Source organism: Cephus cinctus, unplaced genomic scaffold, assembly GCF_000341935.2.
Source record: "Cephus cinctus unplaced genomic scaffold, Ccin1 Ccin1_scaffold1223, whole genome shotgun sequence".
NCBI lineage: Eukaryota > Metazoa > Arthropoda > Insecta > Hymenoptera > Cephidae > Cephus > Cephus cinctus.
In genome coordinates this window covers 134,211-157,780 of record NW_014333681.1, presented here as the reverse complement: position 1 = coordinate 157,780, position 23,570 = coordinate 134,211, and the positions used below count along the sequence as shown (strand labels likewise).

The window sequence follows — 23,570 nt, the reverse complement described above, 5'->3', positions numbered from 1 at the left end:
GGAAAAAGTTCACTAGTTGTCTCAGAGATGGCGCCACTTATTATGGGTGGCGACCAGCGAGTGAGTATCCAATCCGGTGGAAGGACTTCCGCGGCGGAGATCGCCCAGCGGGAAATTCCAGTCGTCACAAACACTAGCCCCAGCATGCTTCGCATTCCTGTAAAGAAATAATAGTTTATAAATAGGATGGGTGTATTATAAACGCTCCTACGCTATTCACTTACCTATCTCGCCGGCCACACATGCCCAGGAGGTGCTGCCCCCTTATCGGCGAAAATTCGAACTCATGCAAATTATTTAATACAAATTGACCATTGAAGTTTCGACAGTGCGATTTTCAAATGACAAAGTAAGGCGCATCAAGGAAATCAAACACAAATGACTGCCAGTTAACGGAAACAGAAATGATTTTATTTGAAAATTAATACTTGCGTTGTGTTTTTACAATGCGTAATCGTAGACACGAATAGAAACGCCTATTATAGGTGAATGGCAAATGTTAATTCGTTTGCCACTGTTTTGTTATAGGTTTTGGAGAAGATCAATGATGATGTTAATGTGGCATGACGGGGAGATGCGCAATTACAAAATACAATAATAATAATAGCTACCCGCAAAAATATACATACATCATTAATATATCCTTGGTAAAAAGTAACGTTTGCAACGATCTTCGCAAAAGTAGATGGAGAGGTAATGACGTTTACATGCTAAATTATTATTAAGCTTTTACGAAAGACGAAAACGATTTTCGAAAATAAAGAACAAAGAGGAAAAAGACATTGAGAAATAAAGTGAAAGCCAAACGTAAAGTTCTTCCCGGCGTACACGATTGTTCCGGTTTCAAAAAACCGTTCTCTCCGAAAACAAATGTAATTTTTAAAATGTGTCTCTAAAACGATTTATTATCATATGCCCTCCGAATTTTCCATCCCGTACATTGGACTTTTCTCGATTAGACTCTATCGTAATTCTCCCGATTACAGTAATTGCACCTATAACGAAGAGGACAGCTTTGAGGACAATGATAGAATTTACAAAATGGCGCTCAGGTCCCACTTCCGGGGAACGTAACGGCGCTACGAATTAACAGTTAAATACATACTCTCTATAATAATATATTATAATATTTCTCTCTTGGTACATCCGCCTTATTATTTTTTCTTCATCTCTGGCACAAAAAGTCAGCGTTATTTGTAGATCTATACAAAAATAAATAGTAATATTTAAGCGTGATCGATGATCGATAAAAATATGATTCGTCCACCCACGGAGTCTCCTTAGCGACAAAATTCGTACTATCGTCCCCGACACATACGAGAAAACATCCTCGCACGAGAAAATCCGCCCAGTAATAATCCATTAGTCTCCAATAATACACAAGCGATCCAAAGAGTCCAAAATTACATTTCGCCCTCGCCGATCGCCATCAGACAAACCCAAAAAAATCGGCCAGTCCAAATTTTCAGGAAAAAAAAAAAAAAAAAAATCTCAACACACCCTTTACGTTTTAATAAGCTCAAGCTCGTGTGTTCCTCGAATAAAAAAAAAATATTTCACCACCCTTAGAATTCACCTTCTCAAATTGCGCTTTCCGTTGCTCGATATTTTTCAGTTTTCCAAAATTTCTTTCTTATCGCTACGAAGACGACGTTTCGATCATTTTTCTTTCTCTTCATTCTCAAATTTTTTTCTTTTACGTCACGTACAGTCACGCGCAAGCACACAAGCTCCTCGGTCCCTTAACGACACTTCCTTTTTCATCTCTCCCTTTTCTTCGTCAAGTTTTCTTGGCGGCGGCGGACGCAGGTTTGCTGTTGCACAAATACATCATCTTTCATAGTTACACGACTCAAGTAGTTAATGGGGATTTATCGTTATCAGTTTTGTCCCACAAAGAGGGATTTTATCGTTGCCCTCCATGCAATCAGACTAAATCGATTAAACGTAACGTGAAACCCCAACGTATTTGACTAGTGTCTACGCTAATGGTAAGTCTGCTGGTGTCACTCTACGCTTTCTTTTTTCTTCTTCTGTCATTTCGTTTATACCTACAAGTAAATTCGCCATGTTACGCAAGTAACGTTGAAACGACAGTGAATCGACTGCGAGCAACAACAATATTTTTATAGGTTAAGATATCCGACGGACCTAAATCCTTAACAAGAGGATTATGCTTTTTCTAATGTGAGTCGAGAAATGAGAGTGTCTAGAGACACGGTAAAGAGAAAGAGAGAGAGAGAGAGAGAGAGAGTGCTATCTTGAAAATAAATATAACAAGATCTCATAATACTTAAAGATAGCGACGAGTTCGTTATAGGTTAGGTTAAGTAGATCGTTTTCTATATATAAGGTCTCTACAGTATGTTCAGTTTGAGATGGCCATGAGATATATATATATATATATATACACACATTTAAATATGTATATAATATACCTATTAACGAATCGAACATTGGAGATTTTAGCTCTCGTTAAATTATAGATTTTTTTTTGTAACCTCCTCAGCGTGTCAAACAGACTTACAACAGTTTGTGGATTTTTTAAATAAATAGAATTAATAGCCAAAGATTCGTTTGCTTGTCTCTAAGAATAGTCCTGACGCCATATATATATATATATTTTTTTTTTTTTTCTATACGGATATCCCGTTGTACCTTATAGCTATGTATAATAAGAGGTTTTTGCGTGTTTTTTTGTCGCATGACTTTTTTTTTGCCGCCAAAGAACTTTCACATTATTATTAGCCTTTTTACCTTTTATTTCTTTTTCTTCTCTTTCCTTTTCTCGCGCTTTAATCTAATGGCACTTGCAGTAATAGAGGCTTATTAAAATATATGATACAAGGCATTAAAATCGACAACTACTACCTGCAAGCTTTTGTACAATATTACGCGGGACATTTAAAGAGAGCTCTTTGGCTTTGTAACTGGGTTTATCGATTCTGATTAACGTTACTCGAATTCATCATTGGCGAATCTAATGGATATAGTTGTTAATTAGATTTCTGTTTTTTCTTCTTTTTTTCTTTTCTTTTTTTTTTATTAAAGGCTCGCGATCCTAATCATTCTTCTTGTCAATGATAAATTGCCTTGCGTCTTCTAGACAGATAAGAATAAATTATTGATAATTAATTCACGACTAACAATAACAGTTCGCTCTGGTTTCTATTCTAATTTTGAGACTGCTCCTTTCTCCTTTTCTCTTCTAATAATAGATCCTGCCGGTGTCCTCGGTCCATTAGAAATGCTACCATTAGAATGGTACGTGTAGATCATTAATGAATACTAATAGAGTTCATTCTTGCTCTCTTCGTCCTAAAATGGAGCATCGATTCTAACGCAACATGGGAACAAAAAACAATTTGCAGATTAGACGAGTCATAGAAATTAGTAATCGCGTACCTTGACTTTTTCTAAGACTTTTGGTGCATCGCTTTGCAAATGGATCAAATTAATTATTTTGTAAATTCGTTAAGATATATATTCGGCACGTCTATGCGTTCTGCTAAATTTACGGTAATTGCCAAGCAAGAAATCAATTGGTTTTGACACTGTCAAAAATTAACCGGTTGCTTCTCTAATGCCTCTCTCTTTTTTTTTTCTTCTCTTTGATTTGTATTTTATATATATATAGAGACTAGGTTCTAATACTAAACTACGATCCAATACTGTGTTTACTGCGCGTCACGGGACTGCTTTGTTATTTGCCTTCAAAGGTAAAAGTTTTTCTGGCATTTTTTCAATTATTAATATTTTCTAATAGATGCCGCTAATTAATTATAGTCTTGACTTCACGGTCAGTTCAACATTACTGATAATTAACTAATAACGTTTGTACACTGGCTATGGATAATCTTTAAATTTGTTACTCTAAGAGACTGCACTGCTTTCAACTTTGCCTTATGTGTTAACTGCTCGTGCTTCTCGCTCGACTGCCGCTAGGGGCGCCACTGTTCACTTGAATTACATTATAATATATAGTTCCAGAGAGATCGGTGTAATTCAGTAAACAATAAATGGCAAATTATCAGATGCAAATTAATCGAATTAATGCGAATCTATGTGAACGTCAGTGCGTGTAATTAATTTTTTTCTCACGCGAAAATACCCTGTTATTGTTTTTTTCTTCTTATATTTTCTTTTCACTTTGTCAAATAATCCTTGATATGTGAGCTCGCAAAAATTGTGTCCGTCAAGTTTGTGGCTTCGTGCCGGAAGTTGTAGACAGTCAAATATCTTTTGAAAAATATTAGAGGTCTGTTATAAATAATTTAAAAAATTTCTAAAACGCCGTCCCGAGACCGTTGTTCGTCATAGATGAGAATAAAAGAATTTTATAATTTCTTTCTCTGCAGTCTTACAGGCAATCGGCTGTCCCTGCTTCTGGGACTTGAGGCCCTGCTACAACGCGCGGCTTGACAGTTAATAAACTTTTGGCAGAGCTTGTCGACCTCCTCGTCACTCGAACTGAATCTAGACAGGAATCGCGCGTCCCTTGAAGACGTTTGTATATCCTCCCTAGTGTCTCTACTGAAAGAGAATTGTTGTACGGATCTAATTGGACTTGAGGCCCTAGTAACAGGAGCTGTCCTACTACCAGTAATGATACAGTTTCTCAGAGGAATCTTACTAGATCCTTGATTGTGATTGACGTCCAGAGTAGAAAATCTCCTAAGAGTCCTATTATTCCTCTCGACAGGATTGTAATCGGTGACCTCGACACTGTGTCGCTTAAACTTCTGCTTAGAATCCTTGGGCTCAGGTAACTTCCAAAAATTACCAGAGTGCCTTTTCGTCCTATCCAGGGTTGGTTTGCCTTGGGCTGCCTTAGCCTTATCCTTGTCAAGGATCAAGGAATTCCTTCTAGACTTGTCATCGAACACCCTACCCGGACTAGGCTCATATCCAAATCTGGTCCTCGCTTGAGATCCAGAGTACCTCTTCGTCTTGGTGTCCTCCTTGGGATAATGCTGTTCTTCTTGCATCCCCTTGAACGATCTTGATGACCTCAGGGTGTCTTCATAGTCCATAGAGTTCCTGTTACTCTTCACGTGCTGGTCCATGCAACTGGATCTTGGCTTCAGAGAATCTTCATACTCGGCAGAGTGTCTCTGGGTCTTCAGTTTCTCAAAGTTGACACTGTTTCTTCGTGATCGATCGACACTACCTTCTCGTCGATTACGATAAATGATATCCTGAAGATTGGGTATCTTGGAGGTACTCTGCGAGGATGATAACTGTGCAGGTATCCTGATCCCAGCGTCCACGAGAAATTCGTCATCCAGCAGTGTGACTGGTATCTCAGGCATGGAGCTAAAAGCCCAACAAGAATTGTAATGAGCTGTATAGTCATCTCTGTCGCTAATGGCGTCCGTCATTGCTCGAATGGCTGCCAAGCCTGGTGCCTTGTTACCGAAGCCTTCCCGTGTTAGTAAAAAGTTCTGCAGGAACTCGTGCCTGTCCTTCTTAAGGTGAGTTAGAAGAAAGGACCTGGTGAAGTCAGGAGTGGGACTGTGATCGTGTTTTTGTGGCCACGTATTGCTGCTGGCTCTTGAGCACTCATACGCTGAGCTCGCGCAAGCGCAGCACGCGTATTCCTGCTCTGTAGTACTTGGCATTCCAAGTCTGTTCTGAAAGATGTGCTCAGCCAGGTCGCAACAGTCGCATTGTACTTTTTGTCCTGCATAGTCATGGCACGAAGCTTCGCTGACTGTACTCATTGAGCTTAGACTATAGTTAGAATTCGAATGACCGATTTTCTCCCAGGGGTGGGTTAGTAGCATGCTGTTAGATGCTAGTCGCGCCCAACTTGATGTTAAGTTGTTGCTAGATGTACTAGAAGCATACGGATACTAGTATATAGAAATTTTAGCATTTTCTAATATCACTTAAAGATATTAGTTAGAATTTATTAAATTTACTTTGACGGTACGCGCACCTAATAATTCTTTTGCGCTAACCAGATTTAATATAAATTATACTGTTTGGGGAGGTTCCCCTCCCGGCCCTCCACCGGTTAATAATAGCAGTAACTATATTTCTTACCTTGCTTTGGATATATCTGTTATTTGTCTGGATGCTGTTTGTCCCTCTGTAAAACAGTGCAACGTCACTCGTATGAGTAATGCATTCACCAGAGAAGGCGCGGCGCGGCGCGTTACTGTCAATAGAAATACAAAAGGACAATGCTTACGTTTAATGTTCGTCGTTTTGCTCTGAGAATCGTTCATACCCATCGGACCGACGGACTGTCTACTACCCTTAGCCGCGGGTTGTTGGACTCTTGAATGGGAAACAATGCAAAATCAATAATGTCCGTGAACAATGGGCATACGTGATACACAATTTAAACGTCACTGAACACTTTTCAGATGTATGAATCATAATTTTACTCACAATGGCTTAGACGCTGAGTCTACTATATTAAGAGAATTATTCTGTCTGGCTGTCTTCGTGCTCAATATCTCGCCCACGCTTACTCGTGCAGAATTACCTGTGGAGTAAAAAATAAAAATGTAAAAATAAGTATGTTTTATGGGACAATAACAAAAAAAATTATATACAGCTTCAGTAAAGTACTAACTGAGTTTCGATGTAGCTCCAGTTTGCTTTTTTATATGACTTCCGGTACTGGAATTTCCAGTTAGATGGGCAATAGTCGTACCTGTCGGCTTCCCAAGATTTATTGCACCCAATTTTTTCTCTTCCTCCAACTTCCTTGAATCTTCATTCTCTTGCTTTGTGAATTTAGTAACCTGATGAATGTATATTTTCAAAATAATGATTCATGGAAATACAGAATTCTGTATTAACTTACGGTTTGTCCCTCGTGCTTCACGTCTATCCCATCCAGTTTGTGAATGACGTTAGTTAACATGGCAACCACGTCCCTGTCTTTTTCATTATTCATCAAAGAACGTACGTTTCCCTCTAAGGTGTTCAACAATTTTTTATCAGATGGTAGTCTCAAGAGGCTTTTCAGAACAGGCAACTGCTGTACGACTTTCAATCGTACATTAGGCACAGGGTCTTCGGTGAGGGCAAGTAGAACGTTATAAAAATGCTCTTTGAAGTAAGTCGATGAGAATATTACAAGAGCTTCTATCATCATTCTGATGAAGATCATCCTAACGTAACAACTTTTACTATGTGCCAGATCCATATACATTTTATTACGCAGCTCCACACGTTGCGTGGATTTAAGGTTATATCTCAGATAAATAAGAAGTGTTCTAGCAGCAGCCAATCGAATGGGTATAGGTCTCTAAATATAGAATAATAATTAATCTATTAAAAAAAAATTCAATGGATACCTTAAAATATTCAGTACATGAAACTTACTGCATTGGCTGCCCTGTTCAAAGCAACAGGAACAAAGTACGTATAAATAAAATCACTAGGAAAACACTTGGGCAATATTTCCAATTGACTAAACATCAACTCCGATAACCTCCAATTGTTAGTCCTTGCAATTTCAGATTCGCACTTTAACAATGATCTTCCCAGCTCCATTACAGTAGAATCCTGCCATATAATTCATAATTAATAACATAATCCATACGACAAAGAATCATAATTCATCGATCAATCACACTTTTGCTTAAGACTCACAATCTGATCGGTTCCAATCACTTGACTTTGTACCAGAAGTTCCAATGTTGTAGCTAAATGCGGTACGAGACCTTGTAGAACTTCCTCAGCATCGTCTTTCAATAATTTTATAAGATCTGCATTGATAAGACCCAGGTCTTGACCCAATGCTTTTGCCACCTTGAAAAACAAAGAAGTTCGTACAAAACGTTTCACTTCAATAGCTTCAATATATCATAGAGTATTAATATCTCACCTCGTGAATTCCACATGCTATTGTCCTGCGGACCATGTAATATGTATCGCCAGCCAAATCATTAAATGTCGGTAGCAATACACTAACGTCTTCGGTGGCCGTGTTTAAAAAGAGAAACATGGCAGGAATGTTAAAAGCACAATGCCTACGGCATTCTACATACCTTTCGTTAACAGTGGGATTATTGCTTGTCTGAAACAAAAGAGAACAGAATAAAATTCTTCCAGCATATGAGGTAGGACGAGTGATCTAGCTGACTCTAAATTATGTAGTCATAGGTAAGAAAGATAAATGACACCAAGCAATGGATGCTACTGCAGTAAAAAAAATAGAGAAATTAAACCAACGAAAACATTCAGTCCCAAACACGTGTATTCCGTAGACCTGGAAACCCACTTCTATTTTTAAGATAAATAAAGAGAAAAAAACAGGAATATCATTGCGACACGATGCACGCGGTGCTTGAGTTACAACGTTTTCCAAAATCTTAAATACACTCTCTCTCCCTCCTACTTTATTTGAACATGGGTTCCTCTTTACAGCAGTTTACTTAAAGCCGTTCCGTTTTCTTTTTTATCATACTATACACACTGAATATTTAATTTTTGAGGAATACGTATACTCACGAAAGAAAAGTCCTGCTTCGGCTTTTCTTTCTTCATAGACGGTACACCCATCTGTGCGAGTTGTTGGAAATACTTAATGATCCAACTTTTTTCAACTGCGGTCAGGGAATCTGGAAGTAAAAAAAAAGTAGAAAAGAAAAGTCATTACCGACCAAACCATACAACGCAGAAGTCATCTGGATATATTAAAGATAAAGCCAAGAAACGTACTTTCCAAACCCATGGCCAGTCTTCCAAACTCTTGGGCAATGATACAAATGACATTGTCGTCCGACTTAAGAGCACTTTCGCAAAGCTTCCTTATCAGAGGCGCGATCGCCGCCTTTATAACATCTGCAAGTGTCAAACAGTCAGGGATTCTGCGACGAGGTATAAAGAAATCATCTTTCGTTTGTACTCGTTCACTTGTGGTTGGTGTAAAATTGCGTGAACTTTACCCTGTGGAAATTGAGGCAGCAAGTGTACTATTGTCTGAACAGCTGCACGCCTTACGTTGCTCTCCTCGTCGCTTGCCAATTCGACTAAAGATGGTAGCAGCTCCGACCTCACTGATTCTGCACCAAGACCCTCAGCCACGTAACGCAGCTGCGAGCAGATGCAAGCTCGAACTTCGTTGTTCACATCCTGACAGAGCGAGTGTACCGTTGGCAGTACTTCCTTCTTAATCCTATTGAAGATACCGTTAGTTTTATTTAACAAGGACACCATATGTATGTACTTTTCGCGAGGACATAACGATGACCCAATGACTATGGATATTACGGTGGAATGACTAGTCATGAAAGATAATAAGGATGCAGGTGCAAGGAAAACAGAGTAGAAAGTTATAGGACCAATGTGAGAAAATTAATGTTTCTGCATGGAAATAAAAAAAAGAAGCATAGTCATCTCGTGAAAGTATCAATGACTTGATAATGGTAGGAACTCTTGGATCATTATAAAATAAAAAATCTTATAATTTCTCATTCGCGGTGCATCATTAAAATTAATAAATGAGCGATAATTATTTTCAGATGAATCAGCGAATTCTCAACGGGCGTTATTGTTGGTGAAAAATACGTTTCGCCTCTAGTCATACCGTGGGATTTTTTTGTGACAGAATTTTTTAATTTCAAGAGATCATTCTGGTGACTCCAAAAGTGCATACTCACAAGACAGCATCAAATCGTGTGCAAATTTTCCCCACCAGCTTGCAGCAGGTTATCCTGGAGTGGATAGGCTGCGATAACTGTCCTTTGTTTATGCTTATGGGAAGGATCTGTAGGATTTTTTTTTTTCAATTATTAAACATGTATCGGGAATGGCAAAGTACGCCTATCTTATTCAATGCATATTTTATGCGCCATATAAACTGCACTGTACTGATATATGCACTTGTATGCAGACACGCGTTCAGTATTAGAATACGTGCAGAGTAATCGGTTTCTAATCTGTTGTATATCAAGCAGGTATTGTACTCATGAATGGTTAAATTAATAGATTTCACCTTGAAATGGCTTTGTTTCATATTTTTTTAAGAATATTAAATGATAGCTTTTTATTGATTTTGTTACTAAGAATTAATTAGAAATAATAGATTCATTTAATTTAATTTTACTCACCTCCAGTCTTATTACATCCACAGGAAGTAATTCGATCACATCCAGTAAGGTCTCCAACCATGCATGAGCTACAACTTCAATTATACATGTACATAATAGGTGGATATGATTTGGTATCAGAACACCAAGGACATGAATTTTGTATCAACTTACTTGGATCTCGACTGTCTAGTGAATTTAAGATGCTTTGCAGGAATGTCTGTGTAAAGGTGGCATAGTTGACCAGCCTTTGTTCCAGAATTGTTTTGAAGGTAGAAGAAGCAGCCATGTGAAATTCTGTAGAGGCTGTGGGCAGAGTTTGCTGCATCTTCGGTATCACTCTTGTTATACATGACTGTGCGTCTCCGGCCAAGAGGCTTGGCAGCGTCTGTATCACACTCAGTTTTTGGATATCGTCACCCTTTCTGGAAAGTTATATTTCCCTGCTGATACCAAACACTGATGTCTAAATCAATGTGATTGAGGGCATTCGTATTGCTCACATATAATTTTAATGGCAGCTTTGACAACTATATTCATCCTTTGACTCATAGGAACATATATGTAAATGAATAGGGATGTAAGAGTACTGTAAATTATGAGTAGCTAGCAACCTATAGTTTAAAAGATGTTTTGCAACATAAATCAGTTAAGTGACAATAGTATAATTGCATAATGTTGATGCCAATTCAATTCAATTGCAATTGCAATTGTATATACTGATTATCTAATGCTCTTTGCTCATGCTAAAATAGTGTAATCTAGATAAAAAGAATATAAAGCAACAGTCAAGACTATGGATATATCTAAAGAATCTTCATTCAAATACATTTAATGATATACTTGCTAGCAGCGTGTACTGAGAAGTATGTCCTATTCTCATAGGTGTTGCGTCACTGTATTTGGTGACAGAACAATGGGACTGGTTAGTGGGTCGTCAGTACTGTTAGTTTCGTTAGGCAAAATAAAGGAGGAAGTGTATGGTTACTGATAGAACAATAAGATATAAATTTTGTGTAGTACAAAAATGCATTAAAATTTTTTAAAAAATATTACAAGAAATTACATAGATAAAATATACAAAAAGATAATGTTAAAAATCAAATACATGTTGAATTCCATAGAGACAATAATACCACAACTTATTTGCTATTTTTTAAATAAAATAAATAAAAATCCTAAGTTGCAAATCATATTGCTAGTATTTCCTACAATAAATCAATTGATGCCAGGAGAAAACAATGAAGGGAGAAATATCTGCCAATAAATAAATGCAACAATAGTAATGACAAGTAGTAAAAGAGTTACAGCTATTTTATATTCTATTACATTCATGCTGCAGCATCATTCATAAATATTCCAATGCAGCAAGTCTACAGTGCAGCAGGCCTTTGAATTCATTCTTTAAAGAATTCACAGCTGCCAAATAATGTTGGTCCAAATGAAAAGTCCTACTAAGTCAGTCATCCTTAGTACAAGACAGGCGGAAAAAAATTTAAATTACAAATTTCCACACAATATAATAACATACAAAACACAACCCTATTTAAAAAAAAAAAAGGAAATGATTACATCCGCAAACATGACCCGTTAATTGAAATAATATCTGTCATGAAACCAAAAAAGAATGATTAAATGGAAAAATTAAAATTGTCACTTTAAATTAATAAATTCCAATGATAAATCCATTAATACAAATTATGAAGAGCAAGGAGTGCAAGTAATTTCTAGCGCTGCTGAACATCCAAACGAAACGAGGCTTTAAAGCATATAATTAGGGTTGCAGCGGACGCGAAGATGGGGAGAGAAAAAGATAAAGACACATGCATAGAGTCGTATGTATTTTTAGTATCGTCGAACGGACGGCAAACGGGTAGAGATACACACTGGCATCTTCTACGTTATGTATATATACGAAGAGAAACGAATGAGGAATCGGACGCAAGATATTCATCGATTGCACCTTCTTACATTAAAACTGAGATAAAACAAGAATGCACATTACTCACGTATCGGCCGCAGACTCGCACGGAGCTTCACCTCCCTCTTGCCACATTTCGTACACTCATTTTATTTATCGATTTCGCGTTTAAATTATCACCAATTAGATACGCGCAGACGACACTGGCATGCAATAATGCATTCTCGTACGAGATGCACCCGTGACGCAATAAAACCAACACGACGACGTTCGGATGACAACTGAGCCGGGGTCTGTATTATCTGGCTTTACGGAGAAAACGATCCTTACCGAACACTGCCGAACGCTTCCGAATCATCCCCACTACTTTTGTATGGCCACCTATCTGTGCAATGCACATGCAGGGTAGCCTTAAAAGCAAAGATGCGTTCTGAGATTCGTAGTGATAATTACTTGCATAATTTTCTCATGTATATAGGAGTTGACATTACCAGTAGTTACGATTAGCCTTTTACGAGGTTGCATTCGTCATACCGGTATTAGGTATTGGGATGGAATTTTTATGACAGGAAGCTTTTAAGCTTGTAACAATCTTCTTAAGTACTTACAGGCTTTTAAATATATATCTTCTTTTAAATATATACTCACGTTAACAGGTGCAAAGCTCTTTCTATTGGCTTGTGCTCGAAATGGAATTCTAAAGTATGTTTTTTCAACTGGTCCTCTGTCTGGAGTAACCATAAGTGTTAACGGAAGAGAATGATATACTGTTCAAATATGTCTTTTTTAAATACTCTTAGCTCGTTGTTAAGTGGACGATCCAACTGTAGACTAGCAAATTCTGCGAATTGCATGGTTCATCGATTTTCTCATTGTAAATGCAGACCTTGTTGCTGTTATAACCTCATCGGATTGATTAGTATCGCGTGAAGACATGCGAATGTTGCGTGGGATAATAGCGGGAAAAAAAAAATTGTCAATTGGATCAACTTCAAGGAGAATGAATAAATATGATATTCGATTGGGCTGTATAAAATACGAAATATATTTTAACTTTGATAGTATGTCGTATAATTTAGATAAGTGTACATATTTTAGTGGCATTGCGTAATATGTATTTTATATTTTTTTAAGTTCTCAGCGATATAAAAGTTTACACGTATATTTTATATTTACAAGAGAAATGAAAAGGAAAATTATCTGCCTCATCGGGGGCGGCATCATCTGTTCGCCATCTTAACTTCTTAGGATAATCGCACATGATTAGCTCCTATTTTGCGCACGAAACTTCTCTCTCTTTCCTTCTTCTATCTATTCAATGTGTTACGCCTATAAATTATGTTATACCTATTAGGTAAGAATTAGTGTCATGTTCGTTACTCGCGAGAGACCTGATCGCTAATCTGATCATTTAATTTTTTTAATTGACACAATGCAAAAAAAAGGAGTGGATGATGATGGCGGCGAGGTGTGCAGGGTAGCGCTTTATAATTTTCATTACGTATAAGACAGTCGCTTTTTTTTCCTTTTTCGTGAAAGAATTATACATTGTACAAGATCCGTTTGAAGCAAACTTTTTAAAAAATTGTGCGTGAACTTTTTTTTTAAATACTGGTTTTTATGAGATTCGCAACCATCGTGATTTTCATTTATGTCGTTGATTACATTTTGCGAATGGTAACGTCCAGTGGGACTTTCAAAATGTTTTATACAATATTTATCTCATTTAAAACAATGAACTCGCAACGAACAGAAATTACTATAATCATTTTCGATTCTGAGTCTTGTCAGTGTTTTCTAGAATGTCTAATCCTTAATCTAATTGTCTCTCTTTATGGGAAATACCTAATGACCTATTAATTAAGGCTGGAAGCACCCTGGATCACTGAATAAAAACACTCAGAGAGTGATTATTAATCATTACGAATTTGACATAGTCGCGCGCAGCGTCGCGCTCCTTATATTTCGAAAATATATCTTTATTTTCAAGTACTCGTAATTCTTTCTATTCTTTTTTGTTTTCGCGTATCTCCCAGACATTTTTCCTTTAAAATCTAAAATGCACTTAGATCGCCCCCGTCCAATTGTGACGACGACTCGTCCAAAGAGAAAAAAGAAAGACAATACAAAAAATTAGAAGAAAAGAGACGCACTCTTCTCTCATTCTCTCATACTCTCGCATTCCGACGCTCTCCGAGAGCGTAAACAGTTATTCATTTTTTTTTGTTTCGACTAGGTTTAGTCACAACGAGATCACGAGGTTCTGTTGCCCTGTGAAATATCGCAGGCGCATATCTAGGTGTGACTCGACTTCTTTGATTTTGAAAAAAATGTCCGCCGTGAACCGGTGAAAGTTCATTCAGACGTAGCTCTCATCGTCAACGATCGATCTGGGATATCCAAGATGTCTGGTAGTAATCGGTGCCCGAGGTTGAGGCGGTGGACGATAAGGTGGTGGCGATGGAAGTGACCTGGACCTACCAGCGACCTTATGTCGCTCTTCTAGACTCATATGAACAGGTGGCAAATGCTTTAGCCTTGGTGGTAATGGAGGTGGTGTATCCGGCCATGTTCGTTCAGCGTCCTCATCCTCATCGCCATAAACGTCTATGGCCTCAGCCTGTTTGAAGGAGTACAGATCATTTCTCTCACGTGACTCATAGATGTCAGCAGTAGTATCTCGATTCCCATAGATGTTGTTCTCCGACTTTTCATATTCATAGCGTTCACTACGGATGTCCTTGTTGACGTAGATCTCGCTCTTGACCTTCTTGAACTCGTAGAGATCACTGCCGGAGTAGCTACCATTTTGAGAGATGGGCGAGTCACGACTAACGTACACTTCGGACTTGACTTTTTTGAACTCTCCAAAACGATCTTTTTTAAAGTCATATCGCTTGCTAGACATTGGAGAATCCCCACTGGAGTCTTGTTCAGAATCATGGATGGACACACGCTCCGTACAGTTATCCTGCTGCGAGGATCTGTCGTATTCGGTTCTTAACTCACGGGAAACATCCATCTGGGAGCCGTAGACGTCTTTACAATTCTCTACGTTCTCTTTCATAGAATCCTGACGTAGGTACTCTCTGGCATACAGATCCTTCTCGTCAAAACGATCCTTGCTACGATGTTCGTGTTCCTCCAGTTTGGTCCTTGGCGTCCTCTTAAGCTGCGCCCTCAGCCAGTCTTGACGTTGAAAATTCGGATTTGGATATCCCGCCGAAGAACTCTTCTCCTCCCGGAAACTGTGCTCCACGCCATTCTGATGATTTCCCGCTGTATACGAGTTTATCCTCTCCTCCCACCCTCCGTAGACCCTGACGTAAGATTTGCTGCTGGACTTTTCCTCCTTTGCCAGTGACTTGTCAAAGCTGGAGGACGATGCGTTCACGGCGGAATCCTCCGAGCCGACCGGTGATTCGGGGATAAATAATTGACCGTCGGATAAGGTTAGTCCTGAGTCACGTGACAAGGACATGTGATCCTTGCGTGGTGGTTCCGTCAGATCGAGGCTGTCCAATGAAAGTCCACCTGCTGTATAACAATGCAATGAGAAATAAAGAGATGACAACGTTAAACCTTTATGAATATATATCTAGACTGTCAATATTCATTATGACGATTTGTATACTCACAGTGTAGGCTGTCTGTACTCTCCTCGGCACCGCTGTCGCTGCGCTCTTCGCCAAGAAGCTGAGTGACGCCTTCGCCGAAGAGTGCCTCGCAATGGCGAATGAGCATTTCCGTCAAGGCAGGTATGGCTCGGCTTTGATTAACGCATGGATTTTGGGACCAGAGTAAGCTGGGACCACAGCAGACCCCTAAATTGGTAGCGGACATTAAATTGTGCTTTGACCTTCTGGCTATGTGATGCAACACGCATATCAGATGCGATAGCAGAGTATAGTTTGCCTTGGGTAGTCGATCAAGGATACTGAAATCAGAGATAAGCGCATTATTCAATAAGTATAAAAAAAAAAGGTTCCACAAATGCTTGACAATTGAAAATCAAAACGTGTCCTTACTTCTTGATCGTTTGTACAGAATTGGCTGCGTCGAGACTTGCCATCCAGAGTGGAAACAGATGGGACGTGAGTAAAGGATCTGGCAATGATCTTAGAAAGTCCTTGAGCAGTGCTGCCACTGCAATGATCGGTGCATCCTCTAGACAGCTAGGATCACCAGTGGATTCTATCTGATCCCTGAGTTCCCGGACGATCCTGACATTAGCCGATTTCCTGAATATACCCTGAGTGAAGGGCCCCTTGGCAAATAGCTGTTGCAGCATAACGAGTACAGGCTTTGGCAATCCATTCTCATCCAATCGCGAAAGATTTACGCCAAAGACGCTGGGATTGAGGGATAACGATCTCCTGAGTAAACCAGTGATCTTGGACTTGTTCTTCTTGACGGGAGACTTGAGAACTGGCCTGAGGACAAAGTGGCAATTGTCATGGCCACTCTTGTTACAATGCTCCAGGTCGAAACCCTCCTCCGCAGATATAGTGTGTCTCAGGTTAGAGAGCTTTATGGCGAACGGTCTCTCGTGACCAATAAGAGGATAAGGCGCTTCCTCGGACGACGTCCTGGCCCACAGTTGAAACGGACCCTGAAGATCCAACAGTCTTGTAGCCAGATTTACGCAGGCGGCAGCGGTCATTTCCGGTCCCACCACGATAGTCTTGCACTGTAACACCAAGAGGGCCATCCTCGTAGCATTCTATCGCCTTTCCATGGACCCCACTGACATTGCGTCCCAGCGACGCAAACGTGGTGCCATCGCGACAAGTACTTACGTATTCCGTATTGGTGTCGTTGTCGTGATACACGACCTGAATGTTCGTGTCTGGCGGCTCCTTCATACTCTCCTCTCGTACGAGTTCGGTGAGTCGACCCCACCAGAGATCTCGCGCTGCGGCAGTCCTGGAAATCATGGAAGGAGACATTCTCAGAATTTCATCATGGCGACTCTGGTACCCGGTACGTACCCTACGTACGCAAGTACGGACATTCGTTACGTCTCGACTCGGGGGCTCGAATTAAATACTCGCGCGTTGCGATACTCACATAAAGGTGGCGACGACGTTCGTCGTTGGCCAGCCGAGGACGAAGCTGGTTTCCTGAGACTTGTTTGTTTCAGCTACGTCCTCAATGTGACCGGCCGTCAGCCAAAGCTCGCTCATCCTCACCGACTGCTTCAACTTGAAGTTGCCGCTGCTACGAGCTTTTGCGATCAGCAGCAGATCCGAGAAGAGGAATAGGTGCCTCTCCTGAGACTGCATACCCTGAAGGATAAAAAGAAATTATTACACGGTGCTCCATTATTATTTTCAAAAACTACCAGGACCCAGCGATCGGTCCTGACGCAACGTCAGTTCAAAAAACTTTATCCCTCACCGTGGTAAACTGTACCGGAGTCTCCAGCAAGAAGGTTCTAGGTGGCAATTTCGGTGCTGGCGCATTGCTGGTGGCGTTAAGCGATTTCTGCGACAGCACTCTGGTCAGCCTTCCGGTATTACCGCCGCTCCTCTTGCGTATCAGACTCTTCATTTTCTGAAAATTATAAGAAACAAAAAATTATTTAGCGTCCCTCGACTACTTTGTCGTCCTTAAAGAGAGGTCAGGGACCTCTTGATCTTGTACAGTCTTCTTAAGAGAGAAAGAAAATAAGAGAACAGCGTTCATCAAGAACATTTTTCCTATCAACGATTGTACCATCGGGGACAAAAGTTATGCCTGACGAACAAGTACAATAAACTTCCTATGTCGCGTCCACACGTCGTTTCACACTCGGTTCAGTATTTAATTGTCGCCAGTAAATTGCGAATCGACGTTTCCTACGTTTCCTACGTCATCCGCTAACAATACCCAAGTCCTCGGCCATTGGCATCGAAAGTTACCGAGAAGCGCATGAAAAGCCATTTGTATTTCCATGAAATTGAAACGTACGCCGATAGGTTCGCCTGAATCTCCGGCTCCTCCGTGACATTAGTCGCGCGCCACGGGATACCTGAAACCTGAACAATATATCCGAGTGCCCCAACAGCGCGTATAAAAATATCCACGAAGACGCGTATAAAACGATTTACCAAATGGCTACCGGTATGCCCCCCCTGTCTACCCTTTTTCTACCCCCTTCGGCCCTTGCAAAAAAAAAAAGGAACATCATGAATAAACGTGAAGTCAAAAATACACAAAAGTTTCGAAGTTTCCCCAACGTACACATTTTCTGACCAACTGTCAAAGAACTGTCAGTCATCAAGTGGAGGCAAAGGATGGATCACTCGTTCGAGAAAGGGTTAAGGAGAAAGTAAAAAAAAAAAGGAAAGACTCTACCACGTGGGAGCTACGCGTTTTGAGAATCGAAATCGTATGACAATAACCTGATTAGCATAACCGAGCAACGATAATGCCCAACCTATTGCGTACCCTCAATGTGTCCCAACGTCCTCCGGAGTCTTCAGCCCATTATGAAATCCCTTTGTATATACCGTTCGTATATGTATATACAGTACGTATAGCTGTCCGTACATTGCCTGACAATCAGTGGATAGTACTTTTTCAAACGTGCAGACTCTTTCCACAATGCACCATACCTGCGTACGATACAGTAACGAGAGGCCGAATGTGCCAACTAGCCTTTCTAATGGTTCGTAATCCTTGCTCTTGACAATAGCAGCCGCCCGCCCAATATGCTAATCGCTTTTACGCGCAGGCCTACGCGTGTCGCGTTAACAATGCTGAATGTCTTTGACGATTTTTCTGTATTCGTTACTTTAACCCAAAAAAACAATCGACCCACATCGTAACCCGTAGTGACGAAAAAAAGTTTGACTTTCATTCGATCATTTTGAGGTTACGACGGATTATTTTCAAATTTAACCTCAAAAATGTATTGACGTACCGTAGTGAGGACATCTCGCTCGTGTAGCCGCAGATTGTCACCCGGAAAGAGTTCCTGTATACGATGTAAATCGCCTTCGAGCTGACCTCGCTGCAATACGGCGCCACTGCCGATAGCGCCGCTTCCGTTTTCCACCACGTTCCTCGCTTCCTGTCCCAGGTACCTTTCGTACTCGGCGAGCCTTTGGACCTGTGGGAATTAAAATAAAAGGGTATGAAAAGCCTGAGCGAACACAAGTCTAATTTACAGTGGATAAACGACTAACGTATTTTCTCGGTACTAACGGAGTCAAAAAAGAGACTCTCAACCGCCGAACTTCGGTCCGACGGCAAGCGCGCTAATATTTGAATACACGACCGCGTGATATTGTCTTCGTTCGTCCGACTCGCAGGCCCGTTTCGTCGTAAATGGCTGATTCATTGCCTAATTATCATAGAGATGGTACGTACTGTCGTTATGCACACGTATCTCGTACGATATATATCTATATACATAAAGAAAAATCTTCTACAGTCAGTTCAGCTTACATTGTCCTATGTACCTACGTTCTGCGTGTCGGACGCGTAGCCGTCGTCGTGAAACATGTCGACGTATTTGACAAACATTTCCCAGAATGCTCGGCGCGTCCGGAGAGGTTATGTTTGCCAGTGGCGTCTCGTATCGAATTCCAAGCGGGTAAACAAGCTCGAACACGTTACAGGAGGTATCGCAGTACGTCGTCGTTGTTAATCCATCGTAAACGTGAATCGCCATGTGAAAATCTTTGTCCACGTACGCACGAGCCAATGCGCTAGGCCACCTGTGGCACTTTCACTGGATACGAATGCCGATAAATATATTTCCCGGTGATATTCGCGTCTTATATTTTTTCTTCCAATGGCAATTCAGTTTCGCACCGACGGTCACATCTTGACTGGACTCGCCGGCGATTCTACTCTATGGTTTTTATACGTCAGCGCGCCATATTTTCAATTCCATGAAGTATGCCTTCCTACGACGGTGAGTCACGCACGGTAAAAGGAAATACGTACGGATAAGATTCGTAAAGTGTCTCTTCGGGTCCATCGCACTGTACGTAGATACAGCTGAGTGTGTCATAGGCGAGAGCGCGGATCGGCAACACGGGAAAGTCGTACATGATGACTCGTGCTGTCTAGTTACACGGCGACTATCATTATCAAGGGCGTGGTTTGAATGATGATCAATTTTTTTATCGGCATAATTAACAGGCCATCCGATATATTTTACTTGCCTAATTTTACTATGATTTTTGGATTTTTTTTTTTTTTTTTCATTTCCCCTGTATTTCCATGAGGTTCTACGGGATACTGCGTATAATTATTTTTTGCGGATTTATCCTAAGGTATATTTTCGTTCCGTTTCCCACTAGTTACACCATCGACGATATCCCATGCTTTTGCTCCAGGTTGGCTTATGCTACATTCTTCGCGAGAGTTCGCACACTTTCACCGTTCACGCGGTTCATTCGCAGAGAATCGCTGCTGCGTATCCGCCTCTCCCATGTTTAACGTAACAGTGCCGACAACTTAACGGTAGGTACGTGCGACCTCGGGATTTTAACGATGTTTCCATGGGATATCGAAGAAAAAAAAAATTTCTAGATACTAAAAAAAAAAAAAAAAAAGTTACAGACCCACATGGTATTTACTTTTCCAAAGGAATTTTCGTCTAGGAGACATTTTTCATTTTACCCGAAAAAAATTTCACCGACTTTCATAGTTGGTACCACTGTCGCTACCAGGTATCTCTCTCTCTTTTTTTAATGCTACAAGCTTTACGGCCCAAGCTGTTTGGTCGAGCTAAAACCCCTGACCGTATACAAGCATCTTCGGTATTATGGAATTTCTAATTTGTATATCCCCGTAAGGCCGTAACCGCGACGCCTGCCGTATACGAGGGTCAAACGATTAATAATTAGCATAATGGGGTAGACGGGGTATTAACGTTCTCGAGAATCCCCCGGAGTCGGGGTCGACGTTAAATAAAAATTCTTACAACGGCCACCCCGCTGCCTCCCCATCAAGGTTGATCGTGCTGGAGAATATAATGCCTTCTGGATAGCAGGAACCACTATATGGGGGAGGGGAGAGGGGTAATTTGTCAATTTCAAACATTTACAGGTAGGTGGTACAGCAGAGGCCACAAGGCGGTTGCTTTAAGAAACGCCACGGGAAGAACGTGGACGATGGTCTTTACACGTATTCAAACCATGTTAAAAAAGACAAAGGAGTGAGTCCAAAAAAAAAAAGAATAAAAAGTCAAGCAGGTGTTTGGATTCAGACTCAATAAAAAAAATAAAAAAAAAATAAAAATTTAAAAAAACTTACTACAGATTGGTCAATGATTGCACAGCAGGTTTCAGGCATTGTTACGTAACATACCTGACATATGTATATACATGCATACATAATAACCTATCCTTGAACCTAATCATGTACATATACTGTGATCGATTCTCCCTGAGATATCTTTTTTCCCCCAACTATTCATCCCGAATGAACGTTTGAATGTTTGGACTTTGACGGACGCCATTTTACGATTTAAATCGCACATGTGAGTTTATAGATTTTGAATTATTGAATCGAACGTATTTGTAAAGGGTCGAAGGATTCGCGTTACGTTTTGTCCGTTGTACGTTTTATAGGATTCTCTATAGCTATATATAGCAGTCGCCTATACCGCGTATATACCGTTATCTCACTTTGAGCATAAGCAAGTAAGTGAACAGTTGGCCGTGAAAGGGCAAGGTTTTTTTTTTTTTCTTCAACCTGGAAGCCTTCGACTTCTCCCTGAAAAATAGTCGTACACGTGGATCCATATATATATATGCGTATATACAGGTATATGGTGCACACGTGCGCGTGAGCTCCGCTCGGGATTTAAATCCCACGGAGGAAGCCGAAGGAGCCATAACTTTTCTCTGGTATCTCGATAATATACCTCCACATGCCTCGGTTGGCTTTATGTACGCAAAGGACACAGGGAGTCGCGGGCGACAAATCGCCGGGTTCGTGACGCAACGAAACACCTGTCAGCCTCTTACAAAACTCCATTTGTAAAAGCGCGCACGGCGGACCAGCAACGAGAATGGATATATATACATATTGGCTATAGTTATACATAGTAAAGTCTTGCACAAATATATACGTACATAAGGTTACGTAGGATAACCATTCTCGAAGACCGCCGGGCAAATCTCAATTGCCCTATGTATAACCTCCAAGGCCTTGTTGTCCGTATACCGTATAGATATTTCATATTCACAAAGCAAAACAGGTGTACGGATATAATAGAGTCTGCAGTCTGTCCTTTTCTTTTTGTTAATGACAAAGAAAAAGATCTTTTTCTATCGATAATTACGAAGGAGCCGCTTTCGAGCGTTTATAGACATTTGAAGTTGCACGAGGAATGCACGCGATCCGCCATCTTGGGACAATGACGGTTTGTCACCGGGGGACAACGGAGACCGACGTTTCGTAAGCGTCGTTCGATTCTGTGATTGCTCGGGAGCTGCTCCTCGCGTAACGGGGTATTTATAATACGTCATACACAGAGCTCGTATCACTCGGGGAATATTATATCGTGCACCTGGCATCCTCGAAATGTTTTCAGTGAGTGGCCGACGAGTAACCCGGCCGACTTTACGAGCGTAAACTACCACCCGGCCGAGAGTCGACTCTAGCGCCGCGCGCGGAAAGCGGACGAACCTCAGGTCGTACGATAATCTTTCCTTTTTTCCGCGCGACACAATGAAGCATAGAAAAGAACAGTGGAAAACTTTGCGGGAATAGTACATGGTAAATTATTGACTAACGTAAATATTCTTTTGCGAATGTAATCATACTATACGTTATAGGTATAGTACGGTATACACTGTACTCTCTATTTATTTCTTTATACGTTTAACGTATATTTTAGTGCGCGTAGCAGAGATAGGAAAGCCAAGCCTTGGCTTAGATTCCAGCTTTACGACTGTGTACAGAAGTCTATATATATTATAAGTGCAGATACTTTACGTTCACTTATACAGTCACGAAGTGGCACTTTGTAATAACCGCAGAAGGCATTTCAAGCGAGTAAAGGAATTCTAATTTCATTCACTGGGACGATGATAGAATTCCAAATTGGTCCCCAAAGTAGACACGGTATATACAAAAGTTATAGGTTATGTCGCGGAACTCTTCAAAATCGTACGAAAAGAAAATGAGGACAAATATACCAAATTACGGATATATGCAATTCACATGATACGAATTGGTGTCTGGTCGGTATATAAATCGTGACGGTTATATCACGAAGAGAGAATATATATGCAAAAAATATGTTTAGCCGTCCCTAAGTCAATTTTCGCAATCGTCTGACACGCCATTAATCAGACTACTGCATGTGATCCGTATTAGGTACAACGTTTACCGTTAATCGTGTAAAGCGGGCTTCGAAGGTGTCCTACTATTTCCGAACGGCCGGTTTCGCTCGGGCATTTCTGCCGGTCGTTCCAGTTCCATCTTTTCCGCGTCATTTTCGACGTATATAAAAAGGACACAAGTCGGTCGCGGCCATTATGGTACCACTAACGAACTTGGCCATTAAGAATCTAAGTGTCGTCGGATCGGTTTCTTGGTAAAGTAGAGAAGTGCCGATGATGGATTGGGGGGAGGGGGGGGGG

General features: G+C 40.6%; 2 protein-coding genes across 10 annotated transcripts in view; both read right to left on the bottom strand.

Annotated features, from left to right (window-relative positions):
* Positions 1-389: 389 nt before the first annotated feature.
* Positions 390-12,875, bottom strand: LOC107272665 (serine/threonine-protein phosphatase 4 regulatory subunit 4). Of its 6 annotated transcripts, none has more exons than XM_025089969.1 (16): positions 12,065-12,875; positions 10,230-10,501; positions 10,077-10,150; positions 9,627-9,733; positions 8,913-9,142; positions 8,686-8,808; positions 8,476-8,585; positions 7,850-8,041; positions 7,615-7,773; positions 7,345-7,527; positions 6,821-7,267; positions 6,587-6,758; positions 6,400-6,496; positions 6,197-6,285; positions 6,049-6,094; positions 390-5,838 (listed from the first exon to the last, which is right to left on the bottom strand). In XM_025089969.1, the coding sequence occupies exons 2-16, from the start codon at positions 10,381-10,383 to the stop codon at positions 4,338-4,340; spliced, it is 3,684 nt and encodes a 1,227-aa protein (XP_024945737.1). In that variant the 5' UTR covers positions 10,384-10,501; positions 12,065-12,875; the 3' UTR covers positions 390-4,337. The 6 variants fall into 6 exon arrangements, with proteins under 6 accessions (XP_024945737.1, XP_024945736.1, XP_015605530.1 ...); XM_025089968.1 differs by having other exon boundaries at positions 10,230-10,498; XM_015750044.2 differs by having other exon boundaries at positions 10,230-10,480.
* A 126-nt stretch (positions 12,876-13,001) lies between these two features.
* LOC107272666 (rho GTPase-activating protein 20) overlaps positions 13,002-23,570 on the bottom strand; it is a 96,757-nt gene continuing 86,188 nt past the window's right edge. For 3 of the 4 annotated variants that reach the window (XM_015750048.2, XM_015750050.2, XM_015750051.2), the window contains 7 exons: positions 18,884-19,072; positions 17,377-17,532; positions 17,047-17,264; positions 16,776-16,902; positions 16,005-16,666; positions 15,615-15,913; positions 13,002-15,513 (listed from right to left, as the gene is read on the bottom strand). In XM_015750048.2, coding sequence (XP_015605534.1) covers positions 14,336-15,513; positions 15,615-15,913; positions 16,005-16,666; positions 16,776-16,902; positions 17,047-17,264; positions 17,377-17,532; positions 18,884-19,072 — 2,829 coding nt within the window. In that variant the 3' untranslated portion in view covers positions 13,002-14,335. The remainder of the gene's footprint in view (positions 15,514-15,614; positions 15,914-16,004; positions 16,667-16,775; positions 16,903-17,046; positions 17,265-17,376; positions 17,533-18,883; positions 19,073-23,570) is intronic. The other variant, XM_025089973.1, reaches the window with a different exon arrangement.

Excerpts from the sequence above, each read along its gene's own strand:
- LOC107272665 (XM_015750044.2), bottom strand. The coding sequence starts at position 12,111 with ATGTGGCAAGAGGGAGGTGAAGCTCCGTGCGAGTCTGCGGCCGATAC. Across the intron at positions 9,734-10,076 it reads TGGATGTAATAAGACTGGAG|ATCCTTCCCATAAGCATAAA; the intron begins GTGAGTAAAATT and ends AAAATCCTACAG. Across the intron at positions 7,268-7,344 it reads TGAACAGGGCAGCCAATGCA|AGACCTATACCCATTCGATT; the intron begins GTAAGTTTCATG and ends TTCTATATTTAG.